The sequence below is a fragment of the Salvelinus namaycush genome, chromosome 26 (assembly GCF_016432855.1).
Source record: "Salvelinus namaycush isolate Seneca chromosome 26, SaNama_1.0, whole genome shotgun sequence".
Classification (NCBI taxonomy): Eukaryota; Metazoa; Chordata; class Actinopteri; order Salmoniformes; family Salmonidae; genus Salvelinus; species Salvelinus namaycush.
This window is the reverse complement of record NC_052332.1, coordinates 33,808,248-33,827,801: the sequence shown is the minus strand read 5'-3', so window position 1 is coordinate 33,827,801 and position 19,554 is coordinate 33,808,248. Positions and strand designations below refer to the sequence as shown.

The 19,554-nt window shown below is 40.1% G+C and overlaps 2 protein-coding genes across 2 annotated transcripts; one reads left to right on the top strand and one right to left on the bottom strand.

The window, feature by feature from the left end:
- Positions 1-2,681: 2,681 nt before the first annotated feature.
- On the top strand, positions 2,682-7,389 carry LOC120021479 (uroplakin-1b-like). The gene is made up of 8 exons (XM_038965254.1): positions 2,682-2,728; positions 3,620-3,699; positions 3,998-4,198; positions 4,398-4,472; positions 4,825-4,959; positions 5,374-5,553; positions 6,018-6,101; positions 6,965-7,389. The coding sequence occupies exons 2-8, from the start codon at positions 3,628-3,630 to the stop codon at positions 7,013-7,015; spliced, it is 798 nt and encodes a 265-aa protein (XP_038821182.1). The 5' UTR covers positions 2,682-2,728; positions 3,620-3,627; the 3' UTR covers positions 7,016-7,389.
- LOC120021478 (rho GTPase-activating protein 31-like) lies at positions 7,170-18,750 on the bottom strand. The gene is made up of 12 exons (XM_038965253.1): positions 18,063-18,750; positions 14,248-14,350; positions 13,824-13,968; positions 13,575-13,657; positions 13,365-13,472; positions 13,031-13,173; positions 12,645-12,852; positions 12,164-12,288; positions 11,880-11,936; positions 10,994-11,719; positions 10,690-10,865; positions 7,170-10,578 (listed from the first exon to the last, which is right to left on the bottom strand). The coding sequence occupies exons 1-12, from the start codon at positions 18,160-18,162 to the stop codon at positions 8,428-8,430; spliced, it is 4,125 nt and encodes a 1,374-aa protein (XP_038821181.1). The 5' UTR covers positions 18,163-18,750; the 3' UTR covers positions 7,170-8,427.
- Between the last annotated feature and the right edge of the window lie 804 nt (positions 18,751-19,554).

The following is a 19,554-nucleotide window of genomic DNA, read 5'->3' as shown; positions in this document are numbered from 1 at the left end:
TGTCGGTGATGCTAGTAACCTGTCATTTTTAAAAACAGGTTATGGATAATTTGCCAGACCATTTCACTTTTTCATTCTTCAGAGGTCATTGTTCATGCCAATTTCATCACTGAAACTCCTCCTAGTCCTGTATACAGGTTTTTGGAGTGTCATATCATGCAGTATGGAAAAATGACAGTGTAATAATTTCTCTGCTCAGATGGCAGACCCAGCAACAGACAAAGTGCTTATAACAGAGACTGCTGAACTGTCTTCACGTTCTGTGCCATCCTACTTTGACCCCTATGAGCGCTCTGTAAAATACATGGAAAGTCATCAAATTCTTCAGATCTTTCAGGTGAGAAAAACACCTTACTTCTGAAGTGAAACAAAAGTTGGTGATCATGAAACATGGGCATACAGTGTTTCCAATCTAATCATCTTTTTGCGTGATCTTTCTACAGGAGATTGCTGAGAACCTGGTTTTTGACAGGCCAGACGATCCTCTTCAGTTCATGTTAGAACAGGTTAGATGACTCCTTTATGTTTTTAGATAAAGGCCTAGAGACCATACAGATATCATAACAAGGCCTATTACATGTTTTGCATGGCCTCTTGGCATCAAGGCAGTAATACAGGCAACCTGAACCCTTTTAAATCCTTTCATTGCTCTTTTTTTTTACCCTGTGCGTATTGCCACATATAAACAGAGGGTGAGAGGTGGGTTGTTTAGCAGAGGTGGTGGGTTGTTGTTGGGTCCCTGTAATGTCACCATGAATCCCCCTCACTATGTAGCCTACATTATAAACTGGGTGGTTCGAGCCCTGAGTGCTGATTGGCTGACAGCCGTGGTATATCAGACCATATACCACGGGTATGACAAAACATTTATTTTTACTGCTGTAATTACGTTGGTAACCAGTTTATAATAGCAATAAGGCACCTCGGGGGTTTGTGGTATATTGGCCATGTATCACACCCCCTCGTGCCTTATTGCCTAAGAATATAACTGCTCAGTAATGGAAAGTCACCCTTTTTCCTGCTCAGGTACAATTGAAGATTCGAAACAGAGAAGAATCCAACGGCAAACCAGAGAAAATAAAGTAGGCTAGCAGCCTGTTCTACCATGCACTGCAGAAGACAACTGCGTCATTCAATCATGAGTAAAATGTAATTCATTGCTCACAGAGTCGTCTGTATATCTCCTGGGGGACTCCAAATCACCAGCTAGCATAGGCCATTCACAGGAATACACATAGGCTATGTTACACTATAAACTGCCTCAGCAATCTATAGACCAAGTCTTAGTAAAATGGGAATGATTGTGAAGTAGGCTAGCTATCTTATAGTCCAAATTACAATTTAGCAAGACCAGACATACAAACAATCTTGTGATACAATTTTGATATCTCAAATGCAGAATAACTTCAATGCAACAGAAGTATACAAAACAAATATACATTTTTTATTTAGTATCCTAGGCAGACTGTTCAATGCTCAGCCAGTCACCAAATAGGCTATTCAGATGAGCCACTACAATGAAGCAATCTGGGTTTAGACGTTTTCAAGACATTAAGTCAAAGTTTCATAAATTGTATGTTAGAGCTTATTAAAAAGCATTAACGACATGAATCAAATCAAAATTATTGATTCTCTTTTAATCTTTTTAGAATTATTTTTTGTCTCTATCTATCTCTATAATGTATTGCTATCATCTGGGCACCTAGCCTTTTCCCTCCCTCCCTTTCTAGCCTATTTAATCTCAGAAAATAACCTATATGCTTAATATTATAATTTTTCCCACTTTCTTCCTCCACTTTTTCATTTTAGAAAAACGTACTGTACTCTGCCTGTGAAGGAATGGCCACTACAGGCCCTTGTGCTATCTGTCTGCCACAGCTACACATCGACCTTGAAACTCCTGATGCGTTTCATTTCATTTGAGTAAGCCCCCGTGGCACCACAGCGTTGTAAATAATGAGACTCTGGGGAAACAATAATTCTTCAGAATTTGAATTCAAAGTAATTCTTCAGAATTTGAATTCTATTTTCTTTAAGCCCATCACTGATGATAGGACCATGGTAACTAGGTCTGTTAGCCAACATAGCAAGAGGACTGAAGAAAGTGCCATGTTATGTCACCATGGAGACAGACCTGTACCATGTGTAGTTCACATAGTGATAGATCAAGCGAAGCACGCTGTCTGATCTATGTTTTTCATGTTTCAAGATGATTCTCCAATCATTGTAAAGACCGCAAGCCATGGCAGATCGAGAAAACAGAAAAACATTATGCTATGGTTATAACGAGTGATCATCCAGTTATGACATACTGTATGCAGTGGATCAACTTCAAAACCAAGAACATGGTCATACTTTCACATTTCAGAATAGGCCTAGGCATACTCAGTTGGCACTTGGCAGAACTGTTATAAGTGAGCAGCCTACATGAAATTTAGCAACAATGACAACCCTTTTTGGACCAGTTTCCCAATTTGGTGGTCCATTACGTTTTGGTTTTGCGGAAATACAGTCATTAAAGTTGAGAATCAACTGTCTGTTCCAAGGTGGTATCTTGGGTCACTTTTGTTTGTAATGACTCAGGATTGTCTTGCTTTTACAATAAACACTCAAAACTAACCAAACAGGTTTCACAATCTCATGTTACTTCAATGAAAGACCAGTCGTGGGGAGCGTTCATTCTTTATTTGGTTGTGGATGTGTCTCACAGGTCACTCTGTTTACTGAGGTAAGCCTTTATCTGTGTTTGTTTTCACATTTACTACACATATGACACTTCAGTGATATTTAAAATACACTCTTAGAAAACAAAAGGTGCTATCTAGAACCAAAAAGGGTTCTTCGGCTGTCCCCATAGGTAGAACCCTTTTGGGTTCCATGTAGAACCTTTTCCATAGAGGTTCTCTTATGTGGACAGCTGCAGAACCCATTTGGAACCTTTTTTCTAAGTGTACCACAATAATGGGATACTCATGAAGGTCAAGAGGTGTGTGAGTTGATCTAGATTGTACCTCAGTTTTGCCTGGGCTACTGGTGTTGCCAAATACATCTTACTGTAAACATAATAGTTTTTGCAACTTGCATGACAATTCTTGAGTTTCATTTAGTAGGGTCTCCACTTGTATTGTGGTTTGCAATGACAGGGCACGGATCAGTTCCCTACTAACACTGTTATTTACAGGATTATAGGGTTTTGTATGAAAATTTGTGATTTTGTCTGACTCTCTGATAGATCTAGTATTCAGTCTTTCTGAAAGAAGGTTGTAGACCAGTATTAATCATACTGGTCGGTTTTATAGTTCTATTTTCTTTATGAGATTCTGCTGTCACACAAATTCCTGTCTCCCTGAGAACAACAACACCTCTCAATCTGACACCATGTACATTTGATCCACACCTGTATTTACAGGCCACAGTGTCACCTGAATCATCATAACACATTGGGTTTTAAGTCCAGTCTGGTCTTGCACTTTTAGAATTTACTTGTTGTTCATTAATACATTTCTAGATGTAAAAATGTTCATGCCACTACCTTGACTATAGTGACTGGTTTAGTTTATAACCGTCTACGCACAAATGTTAAGCACTTCTACTCATTTATGCTTTACTTTTGATACAGAGAAGAACATGACACCTGATTTGGACACCAAGGACCGCTGCTTTAGGGCCTTGCTTATCTGGGGCAATTTGGTCATTGCAGTAAGTTTGACTAATATGAAATAGTGAGGGGCGGCAGGTAGCCTAGTGGTTGGGCCAGTAACCTAAAGGTTGCTGGATCAAATCCCCGAGCTGACAAGATAAAAATCTGTCGTTCTGCCCCTAAACAAGGCAGTTAACTCACTGTTCCCCGGTAGGCCGTCATTGTAAATAATAATTTGTTCTTAACTGACTTGCCTAGTTAAATAAAGGTTTCAAAAAAAAAAAAAAAAAGACTTTACCTCTGATATCATTTGTCTCAACAACTGACTAGGTATTCCCCTTCCCCTTCTGTTTTTAGTGCTGCGGGATTGCCTTGATGGCCATGTGTATCTTCTTCATATCGGATCGAGGCGGATTGTATGCTTTGGTGTATGCCACAGGAAATGACAGCATCTGGAGGGGAGCCTGGATAGGCGTTTTCACTGGGTTTGCCCTTTTCTGCACATCGATCTTTGGAATGCATGCCATAGTTGTGTCCAAAAGAAATATCCTACTAGCTGTGAGTTGTTCTGCTATACCCCTGTCACATCTCCAACAATACTATTTTAAAAACATTCTATGCCTGTATACTTATGTTATTAAAGGAAATCTAATATTATCCTTTTGACTGAAAAACATAATTGGTTTGGCCTGCTGGAACATTTGTCCAGAAAACTCATGACTCAGACATGTTTTTGTTTTAACGGTCTTACCTGTAGTACATCCTCCTGATGGTGATCATATATGCATTTGAGGTGGCATCAGCTATTACTGCTGCAACACATAAAGACTGGGTAAATCATTAAGATTAATATATTGTTATTAAAATGGTCTTGGCATATTATATTTCAGATTTTGCTACACTCAATATTATGATAAAAAATGGAATTATGGCTCCCGAGTGGCGCAGCAGACCCTGGTTCGATCCCGGGCTGTATCACAACCGGCCGTGATCGGGAATCCCATAGGGCGGCGCACAATTGGCCCAGCGTCGTCCGGGTTAGGGGAGGGTTTGGCCGGGGTAGGCCGCATTGTAAATAAGATTTTGCACTTAACTGACTTGCCTAGTTAAATAAAGTTTAAATACATGTTTTAAAAAAAACCAGTGTTTGGCTATCTTCTCAACATTTTGATGCATCTCCTCAGTTTGTCCCCAACCTCTTCCTGAAGCAAATGCTACAGAACTACAACAAACCACTACCAGATAATCTGCCCAGCACCCAGGACCAGATCTATGTAATCAACGGGATAACAGAAACATGGAACCGGTTCATGACTGAGGTAGCTAGGCCTACCTCACTGGTCACAGACATCAGTTCACCATTTAGTTTTGATTTGCATTTGGTTGAGTTGACAACTAACATGAATTCAATGTGATATAAACAACAAATGTCACCATGTCATTGGATTTAGATTAAAAGATGGGTGAGAAAAAGATTAAATGTCCTTACATTGATGACTTTTTGCAAATCCAATCAGTTTTCCATTTTGATTCAACATCAAATTTTGGGGTTGAAATGATGTGGAAACAACGTTGATTCAACCAGTTTTTGCCCAGTGGTACTGACTACTTTATTATGATTTATTATTTACTTACTGTCTATACTACCACCGTTTGGTAATGTAAAATCGTTTATGGTCTTGAACTGTCCTATTAACTGACGCATTTTAGTAACCAGAGTGCTCCTCTTGCAGTCTAAGTGCTGTGGAGTGTACGGGCCAGAGGATTGGGTGAAGTATGAGTCCCACTTCAGGCAGCAAAACACAGATGCTGATAATCCTTGGCCCAGACAATGCTGTCAGCAGGACGCTACGGGAGCCATCAGCCATTTAGAGGCCTGCAAAATCGGGGTTAGCCCTTTCCTGCATGCACAGGTAATTCTCAAAGATGACTTTGTCAATGACCACACTGAAATGTTCACCATCCCCTCATTATTGAGTGCCCCACAAACCCCAAAAGACTGAGGGTGCAGCAAAAATGGTTTAGCAAAGGGTTCCCTAGCTAACAAGCTGGCTAGCAGTAAATAACGTTATCTAACGTTAGCTAGGATTGCTAGCGTGATAGATCATTTTATGTTCAAGCTACCATGAAAATACATATCTAATTGTTAATTGAAAAAATCATAAGTAATATTTTTTATAAAGTGACTTACCGAGTTTTTATTGTGAATAGTTCTTCCATGAACGGACAATGAAGAACCATTTAATAACCTTTTATTTTTATTTTTTTAGCTTCGATCTGAATAAAGTGTGGTAAAATTATGGAGGTGCCTAGAGGGGTTATGCTGCATTAAACAGTACAGTGCTCTAATATAAAATGTAATCTATCTTTCTTTTAGGGTTGTTATGATTACATTGCTGGTCCTTTGATCAGACACGGCTTTGGAGTCTCATGGTTTGGATTCGCCATATTGTGTTGGACAGTGAGTACAGACTTCCTTAACCATTTGTATGCAATATTATAGTATTCAAACAAATCTGCACTGCAGAAACAAATGTAGTTGCTCTAGCATTGAGACAATGTATGCATTATTCAAAATAAGTTTCGTTTCATCATGTAGGCCTAAATATTTTAAGATGGCATTACTTAAAATTCCCCTTAAAAAGGGCCAATCAGCAGTAGAAACAATATCAAAGCCTGTCCCCACTACTGTTTCGATAAAAACAGTGAAGGATAGGGCTGGAGAAATATAATCACTCTCAAATTCAGAAACAGAGCGATGGATGCAAGACCTGACCATCCATAACATAAAAACGAAAGTTCTAACCATGTTTTGAGGCTATACAGTGTTTGTTTACATTTACTTTGTTTACAAAAACTAGTCACTTTACCCCTACCTACAAGTACAAATTACCTCAACTAACCTGTACCCCTGCACATTGACTCGGTACCGGTGCCCCCTGTATATAGCCTCGTTATTGTTACTTTTTATAATTTTCTCTTTAGTTATTTGGTAAATATTTTCTTAACTCTTTCTTAAACTGCATTGTTGGTTAAGGGCTTGTAAGTAAGCATTTCACAGTAAGGTCTACACCTGTTGTATTCAGCGCATGTGACAAATAAAATTTGATTTGAGTTAAACAAGCTTATATTTTGGGTTCTGATGGAGTACAACAGTTAAACTAAGCTCATGAGTCATGAGAATCAGTGGGTACATATAGCGAATTTATAATCTCAAAAATTTATGTAGCAACTGCTGATTGCCCCTTTAAATGTGGTGGGAAAAAATAGGAAAAAAGCGACATGGAGAATTGGATCAACGGTTTTCTTTGTTTTTCCCTGCAGTTCTTTGTGATACTGGGAGTAATTTTCCACTACAATCAGTTGGATTTCTGAGGATGACCAACAAAGAAAGCTTCAAATAAACTTCAGTTCAGACCTACCAGTAAAGAAGTAATGCAAATATAACACTTTTTTGTTATGATCAACAAATAACCTTATTAAAATGTAATCAATTGTGTCTCTAATCAAAATTAAGAGAACCAATAAATGTACTAAATACAATTTTATTTTTCAAATTACCTTTCTCAAAAAAGTTTGGAAATTGTCCCATACAATAATCTGTACTCTTAATTTTTTGTTGCTATACATAATACATTCAATTTTGCTCAATACAAAATTGTACAGGTTACAAGCGTAGTATTATGTCAACACAGCTGCAAACAGCCAGAATCCCTGTTCTGATATCTTTTTAAGTCTTCACAACATTTAATGCATAGTGTTTGAGTCCTCTTTTTCACAATCTACACCATTATAAGTGCCAGCACATCCATTTCCCTCAATTCCTTTTGATTATAACTCAAAACATTTCTCAGCAAAGCTTCGTTTTTAAGATAAAGTTATCACATCAGACACTTTACTTCAGGTATTTCTGTCATCTGTCCTCCTCATTCTAAAAGCACATCGGACTTTACCAAAACATTACAAACCAATAAAGAGAACACACTCTGTCCATCTTAAAAGTAACAACAAAAAAACAACTAAGAATTGGTCAAGTGTGTTAATGACCATCTATAGATTAATAACTGGATAAATAAATACTATTAGTGTCCATAATACAATTAAAAGTTTTCTGCAGTTCTCATTACATAGAATGTTGAAAAAACACTACCCTGATACTGTTAGGATAAAAGCTGATCACAGTGACAAGAGCTGGACGTCAGCGGGTTCATACTATATGAAGTCATTATTCAGTTCGCAACATATTTAAGACATAAGGTATAACTAATTACAAAGTAGCTAGCTAGTACTGAAGGTACAATTCTCTTTGCCAAAAGGCAATCTTGTGATTGCTAATGACGAGATGTAAACAAATAAACTACCGGTACATGGCTTTTCTGAAATACCATTGGTAATATGGGTTGATGTAACATTTTCCTCTCTTTGGCTGTCTATCCTTCATATGCACCTTACAAAATATGTCTAACATTTGATTAAAAACAATATCATTTGAATATTGATAATTACTGCATATGATTTGGGCTGAAGGAAATACACACATCTTCACATACCACGAGTCCAGATTAGTGCAGGATAGAGAGGTGATTGGTAGAGCATTGGAAACAAAGAAACTGTTAATTTCCCCAAATAGTTTCATATCAAAAGGTAGATTTATAGACCTAATATTGCTCAAATCATTTACATAAGTCCAAGAACAGGGAGGATGAAAAGGAGGATAACCAGAGTAGTGTTGAGAAACATAGTCTGAGGGGCATGTAGCTACATGACTGGTTAAACTGTCCGGTGTCTCATTCAATCTGCCTGTAGTTTCTGCTGTCAAATATCATGGACCTCCTCTGTGGCTGATAAAAGCAGCTGGTCGAGGTCTCCAGTCTCTGTCCACTCTTGGGTATTGTCATTTTGTTCCGCAGGGTCACCCCCTCTGGGGTCCTGAGGTTCTCTGCCATCTCTTTGGAAAAGATATCAAGTGCTGATGTTTCAGTTGGACTTCTGATGGGCGAGAGGATGAGCTTGGCATCATCCCCCAGCGGTGGGTGATCCATGATGGGAAAGGGTGGACTGAACAAGATGAGGCTCTGTGGTCTCTGGCGGTTCCTAAAGGATGGCCTTTGTAGAACCGTAGACCTTTCTGGTCTTGGACAATCAGAAAAGGCCTCTGCATTGGATGAGCGTTTCCTTCTTAGCACCGGTGGGTCTGAAGTAGGTGTAGTTTTATTAGTCTCTGTAGATTTCTCTGCAATAGGCTGCCTTATCTGGGATTTCGGCACTGGCTCCTTATTCTCCAACTCCTCCTTTAGATCCCTCATAGAGGGAAGAAGAGGTACAGGATCTAGTTTATCTCCCCTGGTTTTTGTGAATTCTTTCTCTGGTCCCTTTCCTGCACCAGAGCCCTTGTCTTGCCTGGGATGAGGTATGTGGCTGTACTGCACCTTGGGGGGGATGACAGGCACGGCTTTAGCCTGACACGTTTTTACCATGAAGGCCGTCCTGACAGACGACACACTGACGGGGGCCGAGTTCCGGCGCACAGGGGCCTGTCGATGGCTCAGGAACAGCTCCAGTTCCTGGGACAGGCCGTTGGATTTGGTCTCAGACGGTGTCACTGCGCCTCTCTGAATGGAGGACAACTCAGCTGATTCAAGGTTTTGCTGATTGGAAATGTCTCTGATGCGTCGATGTCCTAAATCCAAATTGAGTGAGTAGGGCCTGTGTTTGGAAAAGCTGTTCTGCTCAATTTTTTCTGAATGAGATGCTTCATAAGACGTCTGTCTGTGAAACCTCTGGGAGGAGGAGGTGTTTTTCTGTTTGGCTGTGCAGCTGTTTCCTCTTTGTGTTCTCGTTGCATCATCACCGACCAGGGTGGTTTTGGAGGGTAAGGGAAGTAGATGTGTGATTTTGGTCTCTGTTTTGCTGCTGCATGCCTGAGACCTATTTCCTGGGAACACTTCTATGCTCTTAAAAGGACATGATCCATTTGTTGATTTGTCATCTCTAGATAGAGGAGGAACGTTTAGTTCTTTGGAGCTCAAACCTTCTCCTGCAGAACAAGACGATGACACATCTAGTTTTCCAAACAAATCCTTAAGTGTGGGTGAATGGAGAGGACTGGTTACCCACTGTTTGGTGGAGCGGAAGACCTCCTCCCAAGGTTCCTCCTCCAAGTCCTCCAACTCGGAGTGTCCTCCACATCCATCCTCATCGTCTTGGTGTGGTAGCCCCAAGGTGTGGTGGGGTCTTTCTTCCAAACATATTGAAAGCCTCTCAATGCCTCCCATGACAACTGACAAAGCATTCTTTCCATTGTCATGGGAAACCCCTTTGACCCCATCTTGACTCTTACTTTTCCCTGATGGCTCTTTTCCTTTCTCTGCTACAGACGTGCCTATGTCTGTTACGACATCCCCTGGCTGCAAACTTTTTGTGACCTGGCTTTGTTGAGTAGAATGTAAACTTGGCTCTGCGAGGTGAGTAACCACAGGCCGTGGCTTGACGAAAGTGGGTTTATCGGTTTCTGGGAGCTTAGATTTTGAGGAAGTGTGTAGTTTGTTTTTTGTTTTATCTGTTGAATCAGCAGCGTGTAGAGGTGTATTTTTCATATCTGTGCCGACCATGAAATGTAACATTTTGTCATTTGGAAATTGTGTGTCTGAGGAGTGCTTTCTTGCTGAATGTGCTACAGTGTCAGCACCGTGATAGGTCAGTGCAGGCCTGGTGGGCATCAAAGACTGTCCCTTATATAATAATGAGTGAGTTGGAAGGCTGCTTCTTCTTTTTGCTGGAGCATCTGGCATTGCCTTAACATCCTCACAAGTTTTCTTAGTGGAACAGAAAACAGGCATAAACTCCTCGTCCATAATGTCAATCTCAGGCTCAGTAATTTTTAGCTCAAGATGGAGGTCAGACCACAGCTCTTCCTTGATAGGTAAAGATCCCATATCCTGCAAAACATGAATTACAAATGCTTATTAAAGCGACAGTCATTGTCATTGTGTTATTCTTTGTATATTATCTGTGATGAAGCACAGTGTTAAACTGGAGATTAAACATACCAGTTGTGTCAGTTCTTTTGGCTCATACTGTGGTGCTGGCGGGTTGTCCAGTTGTTTCCCAGGAAATTGCTGTCTCACCTGATCTTCCTCTCTTGTGGTGGGAGTGGAAGACTGTCTCAGGTCAGATACTTCCACCTTCCCTTGAACATCGTTCACCTCTCCTTCACTTCTTGAAACTAATAAAATAAATAGATATGTAATTATTTTATTAATAGACAATATTACCATGGATGATGAGGAAGGTTTTTAATCTGAGCGCACACACACAGGCTTTTTTCTATGTAAACAGGTGAACATGACCTACCTTCTGTCACCCTTTTGAAACCTGCCTCCTCTCTGCTCCTCTCCTCTGCTGGTCTCTCCTCCTTTTCCACTGGGGTTGAGCTGCTGTTACTGTAGATAATGCTCTCACTCACAACACTGCTCTCTCCAAGGGGGTGCTCTCTGTAATTTAAGCTGCCACTACTGTCACTCTGTTCTGACTGGGAGGTCTCTCTGCTTGGTTTCAGAGCAGCTGCAGCAGGCCTCTCCTTCCCTTGTGCCCCTTGTGCCCTGCAGGGAGTGCTGTTGGAGCTGATGACTGCAGACACCCTCAGGGGCACAGACACAGCAAAGGGCTCTGATATGTTGAGAGCCTTGCGCTGATGCCTGGGGGAGGACTCTGGAAAGAGACTTCCAGGGAAGGAGGGCCTGGATGCACTGCTGTGGGTGGAGCCAGAACACAGCATCCTCCTGTTCTTAGGGGAGCTGGGCTGGCAGCTGCTGAGGTCATCATCGCCTTTGAAAACCTTCAGTTGTTCGGGTAGAGCCTTCTGCTGTGGTGGTGAGACGCTTGGAGAGCCCCTTCTCTTCATGTTAGGGCTGCTGCCACCTGTGGCCTCGCTCAGTCTCTTCATCTCAAACTCCCGCCTCTGGTCCTGTTCACTGACATCATGGAGCGTGTCAGATTCAAGTGTTCTGGATTTTATACCGGGCGCAAAGAAACCGTTGGCCCCGCCTGCTGAGCTGAAATTTCCTGCCTTGTCATCATCTGTGTTGGAAATCAAATGAGAAGCAAATTGTTAGATACACATCGTCTCAGCCTTATTTACAAAGCAAATTAAGATTTGTATATAGGAGAGAGAACTGCTGTGAGTAGATTTAACGATAACACAAGTGTTTTGTATACAATGTAGTGCATTCAGCCCCACCTGTCTGCAGAGAGCACAAAGAGTCCATGCTTCTCGCTGGTCGGATAGCTGCCTTTTCTGTGAACGAACAATGTAGTCATATTATTTTATTCTGTATCATAAACTCAACTTTTTCAAGTAGCATGTTTATTTGTGTGATATTAATTTTCATTTGATCATTCAATTTATCATGGGAAACATAGTAAGATAGTACACATTCTATTGCAACCTTGATATATCATTTAGCCTTAGCAGTGAAAAGGGGTTCACTATATTGGTTGATAAGCGTATTCATCATGCTTTACCTGTGATGTTCTGTGCTTTCATGAACACGCTCCCATTCCGGCTCAGTCTTCCCTTAGAGTCAGTCACAGACTTGCCCAGGTTGAAGATGAACTTCCACTTCTTCGATTTCCCAGAAACCTTTCCTCTGACAGACAGGGAGATGATGAAGTACGTTAAACAACATGGCTTGTTCGGATGTTATTTGTTGAAGTTCAATGTGTGCATTGAAGAGCAAAAGCAAAATGTACAACAAAACAATACAAATTAACATACATATTGCTAAAACAGTACAATCAACCTAGACTTATTTGAAGGGTATTTTACTATGTACTCTGTTTCGGGGTTATTGTTAGATTGTATACTATGTTTGAGCAGGTGTTTTTTGATTCATGTTTTCACTGCCAAATATATCCAGGTGCCTGGCAGCCCAGAGGATGTGTATTAAGCATGTTTGTTAAGTATACTAAATAAATCAGTCAGTTGAATTCTCATCCATCTCACTTGCTATCCGATATGTCTATGACGGTATGGTACAGTGTGGCAGTGCTGGTGTCAGGTAGACTGTTCTCCCGTTGACGCTCTTTCCGTGCTGGGTGGTTAGGGCTCAGGGAGCGGGCCTGGGCCTCCTCTAGGCTCATCAGCTTCATTGGCCCACCTTGGCCACTGATAGGAAGAGTGGCATACTTCTCCCCACACATCAAACTGGGTCCTGTAGCAAAACAATGTCTTTCAAAAAAAATCCTTTTGGCATAAGGTAGAAAGGAGGACAGTAAATACAATGTGTTTTCCAATGGCAACATAAAATTAGGATAAGCGGGCAACAAGCAAGAGGGCAACATTCAGGAAATCTATACATTTCACACAATCAACACTTTCAAACAACGTACCTTCTTTAGTTTTTATTGGTGCAGCTGCATGGTTGAAGATCTGCTCAGTGTGATTTAAAATGAACTCAACCACAGTCTGCTGAACCCGCACCTCCTGGAAAGCCATGTCCCCATTGCAGGATGCAATTTCAATATCTTTCGAGCTACAAAACACATAGCCAAACGAGAAAGTAGAAATGCTTTCAGTCACAACCAAGGAGGTATTTTACCTTAAATATCAGCTGGAGTATAACTCAAACAAAATGGAAGAACATAATATAGTTATCATATAAGTGTTTTAGTATGTTCTTGGATAAGAAGATATTGGTTTGTGTACAATTAGTGTAGAGCTCACCGCAATAGGTTTGGAGCCCATACCAAGGCCAGGTTGCGGGTGTGCATGTTAGTCTGGGGACTTAAGGTGGCCAGGTGGGCCAAATGCTTGGTAAGATATTCCAGAGTCCTGAAGAGAGAGGACAAACACAATTTGTTTAGCTTTTTAACCACATATAAAGATTGGAAAGGTACATCACAGAGGCAGCAAAAGGGCTGACGTGAGTTTTACCTAAAGTGGGGGAGTGGTAGCTCTTTAATGACGTCCTGGATATGTTGTAGCCTTTCATGATCTTCCTGGACTGAGACGGCGTCCTACACAGTAAAAGTCAAGTATTATCAATGTCGCATGTCATTCTTTCTTTGAATGTGACTCACTATTAAAGGACTCATTCCTAATATAAATCAAAGAGACATTCTGGTTAACAAAGTGGGTGCATTACAGACATGTAGAGACCCTACCTCTTTGAACAGTACTCACAGTGAATTTCTTGTAAAGCTCATAAGTGAGCAGGGGATTGGGTAGCTCCCTGAAGTACAGCTTGCACAAGGAGCCCACACAGTGGATGTCCTGGAAGTACACCTCCTTTGTGAGGTCAGGGCACAACTCAGAGCAAAATTCCTGTCTGTAAGTAAGCACACAAACACATGGGTATCAATACAGCTGGAGACGCATGACGCTTCCACACTCCTCTAGTAATGTATATGTATGTTTTGTAAGATTGAAATGTAGAAACGTGTGTTTATATTGGGATAGACAAAAGTTGTCCAACATGGTATGTTCACAATGGCCTAAATCTATAAACTTACTGTTCAAACATGCTAAGTATAGAGCACCAAACACCAACTGTGACTTCCTTGTTCTAATACTTTTGGAAGGCACTTTATGTGGCTAAAATAGTTACCTTAGTCGCTGGATATTTGAGGTGACTCCCGAGAGCCTGTATATTCCATCCACAACACCATGTTTCTCAATGAACTCTGCACATGTCCTTAAAACTTGAGGTACTGAAAAAAAATATTGAAAAAAATATTGTTTTAACCATACATTCGACATCAAAAGACACACATACATAGCAAACCAAATTTCAAAAATTGGAGGGTCCAGTCTGGCAACATACAGATTTTGAGAGGTGAAGGTCAACATATAACACTGTCGTCACTATGATTTTGTTTACTAAGTTATGTGAATAAGGTATGATTTATGAGAGAAATCGTAATATAGGTTTTCTGTAATAGGCAACTTTTTCAGTCTAGGGAGGTGAATGGAAAACGTGGCAACTTGGGTTTTAGCAGTTAGGAAAATTCTGGCATTCCATTTCAACTGCTGACATGAAGCAGAAAGAGGAGTGCCTCTATGAACTAGACAGGGTCAGTTTAAAGGTCCAATGCAGCCATTTTATTTCGATATCAGATCATTTCTGGGTAATGATTAAGTACCTTATTGTGATTGTTTTCAATTAAAATGGTCAACAAGAAACAAAAATAGCTTTTTGGCTAGGACTGTCTGGGAGTGGTTTGAGTGTGGAGGGGAAAACAGAAAACTTGCTGTTATTGGCAGAGAGGTTTGGAACTCTTATTGGTCTATTAACTAATTTACCGACTGATGAGACCAAAACGCCATCCCGCTTATTTTCAAAAAGCTCTTACACTAAAAGGGCATAATCAATCATTTTCAGAATTTCACAGTATTATTCCAGCCTCGTTGTGTGAAAAAACAAATAAACCACACAAAAATCACGTTTTTTGACTGCACTGGGCCTTTAATACTGTGTGTGCTATAAACAGAATCTGGATCTTTGGCTCATTCTTTGAGTCAACCCTTTTTTTCCATGGCAGAGAAGGATAGAGAAGGGCAGTTTGGGAGAAACCGAATGCCATTAGTATAAATTGTATCAGTATGTATTTCTTCTAAACATACTTTAGACAGTAGCTCTGCTTTTTATTCCATAAGGTTGTTGATTGTGAAGAAGGTGTAATTTCTCAGGAAGTAAAACATGGTTTGTTTGTTTCAGAGGAAGGTGGACACACCCAATCCTTGCAGCTGGTATTACTTGTGACACTTCCTCTAATAGAAAATGGCCTTTCAAAATGTTACCACCCAATTCTCTATTGCTTTCGAAACTTTATTCCCTAGTGGGGTATCTCTTTTCTTAAAATATGTTATCTACAATTCTGTATTCAAGAGGAACGTAGGGTCGCTTTCTACACTAATATATTTTTGGAAATCAAGGAACACCTTTATAATACATTTAAACTGAAAATAAAAAATGAATAGCTACTCTTTTGCACAGTATAGCATAGACTACAGCAGTTAATATGTTAGTCTACCTCCTTGCTATACTGAAAGAAAAACAAACGGATATAGCTAACTTCGTTTTGCCAAGATGATTCCACTCTGGACTGAAATCGGCAAACCATTATATTCAACAACCTGAGAAGAGAAATGTAGCTGTACAGTGCACAATGTTCCTGTAAGCTCCCCTTTTCCACAAGTAAAGCATGAGACACATAGCTCAACTTCCCACTTTGCTACCAGGCATTCCCATTTTTTTTATTTTACCTTTATTTAACTAAGCAAGTCAGTTAAGAACAAATTCTTATTTTGAATGACGGTCTAGGAACAGTGGGTTAACTGCCTTGTTTAGGGACAGAACAACAGATTTTTTACCTTGTCAGCTCAGGGATTCGATCTTGCAACCTTTCGGTTACTAGTCCAACGCTCTAACCATGAGGCTACCTGCCGCCCCACGATGAGGCCCTTCCCAGAACTCTTTACAATGGGATGAGGAACCATCTAGCCAGTGGCGTGGCCCAGTGACAGTGGATTGTTTAACATTTTAGCCACACAATGACAAGCGTGGATGTCTTGTCCCCAGAGAATGCAGAGCTATTGTACATAAGCTATACAATACCTTATAGTGGAACAGTGGCATAAATCAATGTCTAAGCTTAAACATTGTTTCCCTTACTTTGACTCTTAACATATCTCATGAACAACACAACCTGAACAATAAAATCAGTAAGCACATAGACATGAGGATGTCGCTGATATGCAGCTGAACATTAGCCAAGCAAAACGAAAACAATTCATTCCATCTTCGGAGCTTTGAAACAATCTGCCCAGAGGTTCCCATGGGCTGTATGAATGAAAGTCTGTTCTCCCACATCTGAACAGACACTCACAGTGACATGCCTGTGGTCAAAATGGTAGCTGCCTGGTCCGAATGAGATTTGATTCACCATTACTTTTGAGTATTTGCTCAGAACGAAACTCCTGCTTGCCTGGAAATCTTCTAGTGGATTCAAAAGGAATCTAAGAATATGGCTTATTGAATAAGATGCTGTTGATTGTTAGATTGGATAACATCCTCGTATGTAAATTGTCTGTGTAAATGAAGTCATTATAAACATTCTTTCTCTTCCCTGTCTAGGGTCAGACAGAGTTGGTGACAGTCAACAACAGCTGATATCGCAGTGTCATGTCAACAAAAGCAGATATCACAAGCCACTTGTAATTGACAAATAAAAACTAAAAGTATCATCATATTAGCCATATACAGTAAATTATAGTCCCTTCTCCCCCTGTAACAGAAACATGTGTCTTGTGTAAAGAGGATCTACTTTATCAAATCTGTTTAGCTGTTAAATCGGTTCAATCTGTTCAAAGTAAAAGGTTTCCAAGTCACATCGCATGACCTCACTTCATGTAACTATTTTTACCTCCATTCAAATACTATCTGGGTAAACACACCCATCCTCAAATTGTTGTCTGAATTATGATCTGTCGGCTGCTACTGCCCCCTGTGAACAGTGTTGCCCACCCAGAATCCTCACACAGAGACAGAGGGAGAGAGAGAGAGAGCAAGACGCAGGCCTCTTGGTGAGAAGTTGACAAAAACACCAGGAGCCACACCCTAAGTCACAAATCCCCTCTGTTATTGCGTAAAGGACTTCATGAAATGTAAAACATATGTCCATTGATGTCCAAATTGCAACATACATCTGCATCACACACCTGAATAAACTAAATAATGTACTGTCTAACTGTTACTTATGTAAACAGCAGGGATCTTTCCTAACCAATTTCACACTAAGTTTACCAAATCAGAGGTTTAACATATTCTTTGCCCGAAAACATAGGTGTTGAATAAGGCTCAATCTAATTCAGAATTCTCCTAAAATCTTAGAGGTGTTCCATACAGAACATGTATTGATAATTCAACTGCACCATTACATATCCTGTATCGAACAGTCATCGAGAATTCGCTGTGAGTTTAGGAAAAGCTGTTCTCAGACCAAAGCACCAACATTGTAATAGCTCAATAAAAATAAAAATGTCTACCTAATCTAGACCAAGTTGTTAAATTGTTAAATGTCTGGTCTGAGAACACCTTTTCTCAATGTAGGTGGATTTGGAAAAGTGTTTTCTAAATCATCCTGTATTATTATTTTGTCATTATAACTATTATTATTTGTTGTTTATTCAGGTTATTACTATGTCTAATAAATCTGAAAACATGAAATATGACAATGCCCTCAATAAATCCAGTACACATTAAATAACGACTATATATGGACCAATAATTGGGCTCTGTTGCTGTAACAATTTGTTTGCATTCTGAATTCATGAGGTCATTATTATGGGACATGATGAAATCTGCTGAAATCTGCTAGAAAAGGGAAGCAACATAATAAACATTGAAAGAAACTAGTTTACCGTCTTTTCCTGAATTCTGTAGATGTTCTGTCAAGTCACAGTCAAATGCATTCTCACTTCCTTTCTTTTTGGACCTCTGCTTGGCTCCTTTATTCTTCATCTGGATCCAGTTATTAGTCCAGGAGTTCAGAACAAACAAATCCTCAAATATACAACCATTGATCCAACAGACCCTGGGAAAGGCAAAAATTGTAGCCCAAAAGTAAAAACCATACAAACCGCCCAAAAAGGATTCATCCACTCACATCTTGACCAACGACACTAACAGTTTGGGAGACTGAAAAGTCCATGTGAGAAGAATAATGTTGACGTCACTTTTCCTTTAAGCTTTTTAGTGCTTTATACATTCCAATCAATCTATCAAAAATATAAGGGAAAAACCATAGTCAGTTATAATTGTGAAATATCTGGAAATGTGGTTTGGGAATGGCAGTCCTCTGAAGTGATTTATCCCAGAAGGATTTGCAGAAACAGCATCAGAATTAGTTCGTTTCCTGTTGTAGTTTTTTTTACTCAGTCTGCCTCTGTCTTTTTTCGCTCCTCTTTTCCTCCCGCCCAGACAATCTCCCTTTTCTTTGGCTCCCCTGTATCTGTGGAGATGTACCCAGTGAGGCGCAGGAATATTGTTTCTGTGTTTGTTTCTTTATCCTTCTTGCGTCCAGTTTTCAATTTATCCATGTTTCGAAGGTCATGGTAGTTGTGGCACTGGAGTGGCATGGAGGTTTGAAATTTCAACTGTGAGAAGGGGAGGGAAGTGAAGTCAGGGGAGGGGAATAGCTGACTGCTGTTTCTCTGGTTTAGAGATTACTGACCCCTTTTATCCACACTTTTTTTGTTGCCATGGTCCTAACAGGAAATGTGCTCTCTGCCTTCCTGAATGCTCCCAAAGTACACAATTTCCTGTACAGAGAGCCTTGTTTGGAAAACAAAAACAGTTCTGAAGGAAGAGGGAAGTGGGGGGGGGGGGGTGAAATGAGGGCTTGAAGGGCGCAGATGGGGAAAGGGGGGGTGTACACATGGTTCTTGTTACTGACTGCTTAGCTGTTTCATCATTTTCCCTCTACAGCAGACTGAAGCTTTCCAACCACGTGTTTAAAGCACGCTTCCTCCTATCGAATTAAATGTTCAACTGATAAGAATGAACCAATACTTTAAAAAACAACATTAATACAATTAAGTTGGCCTAAATACAAGGCTACTGGGTAGGTTGAATGACATTCAAGGTTTTCATTTAATTTCAAAGCATACAGCTGGATCTATAACACTAATAGTGTAGGATGTGGACTACTCAACATTAGACCATTTGAGGTCTGAAAACAGACATGAATGAACAATAACTTTAACGAACTGCTACAGTTATACATTTGTTTGATTTAAATTGTTTCTTGGAAATCTGTAGATCTGCTCAAAGTCTTGTTGCCCTCCTTGTTCAGACAAGAAATGAGTGCACTACCAAATTAATTCATTTTACATTACATGTGTCATTTAGCAG

Bases quoted from the DNA above. Each gene is read 5' to 3' on its own strand.
- LOC120021478 (XM_038965253.1), bottom strand. From the start codon at position 18,162: ATGAAGAATAAAGGAGCCAAGCAGAGGTCCAAAAAGAAAGGAAGTGAG. The intron at 13,174-13,364 runs GTGAGCTCTACA...TGTGTTTTGTAG, and splicing joins TGGGCTCCAAACCTATTGCG to CTCGAAAGATATTGAAATTG. The intron at 10,866-10,993 runs GTAGGTCATGTT...TTATTTTATTAG, and splicing joins TTTCAAAAGGGTGACAGAAG to TTTCAAGAAGTGAAGGAGAG.
- LOC120021479 (XM_038965254.1), top strand. From the start codon at position 3,628: ATGACACCTGATTTGGACACCAAGGACCGCTGCTTTAGGGCCTTGCTT. The intron at 4,960-5,373 runs GTAGCTAGGCCT...CTCCTCTTGCAG, and splicing joins GGAACCGGTTCATGACTGAG to TCTAAGTGCTGTGGAGTGTA. The intron at 6,102-6,964 runs GTGAGTACAGAC...TTTTCCCTGCAG, and splicing joins TCGCCATATTGTGTTGGACA to TTCTTTGTGATACTGGGAGT.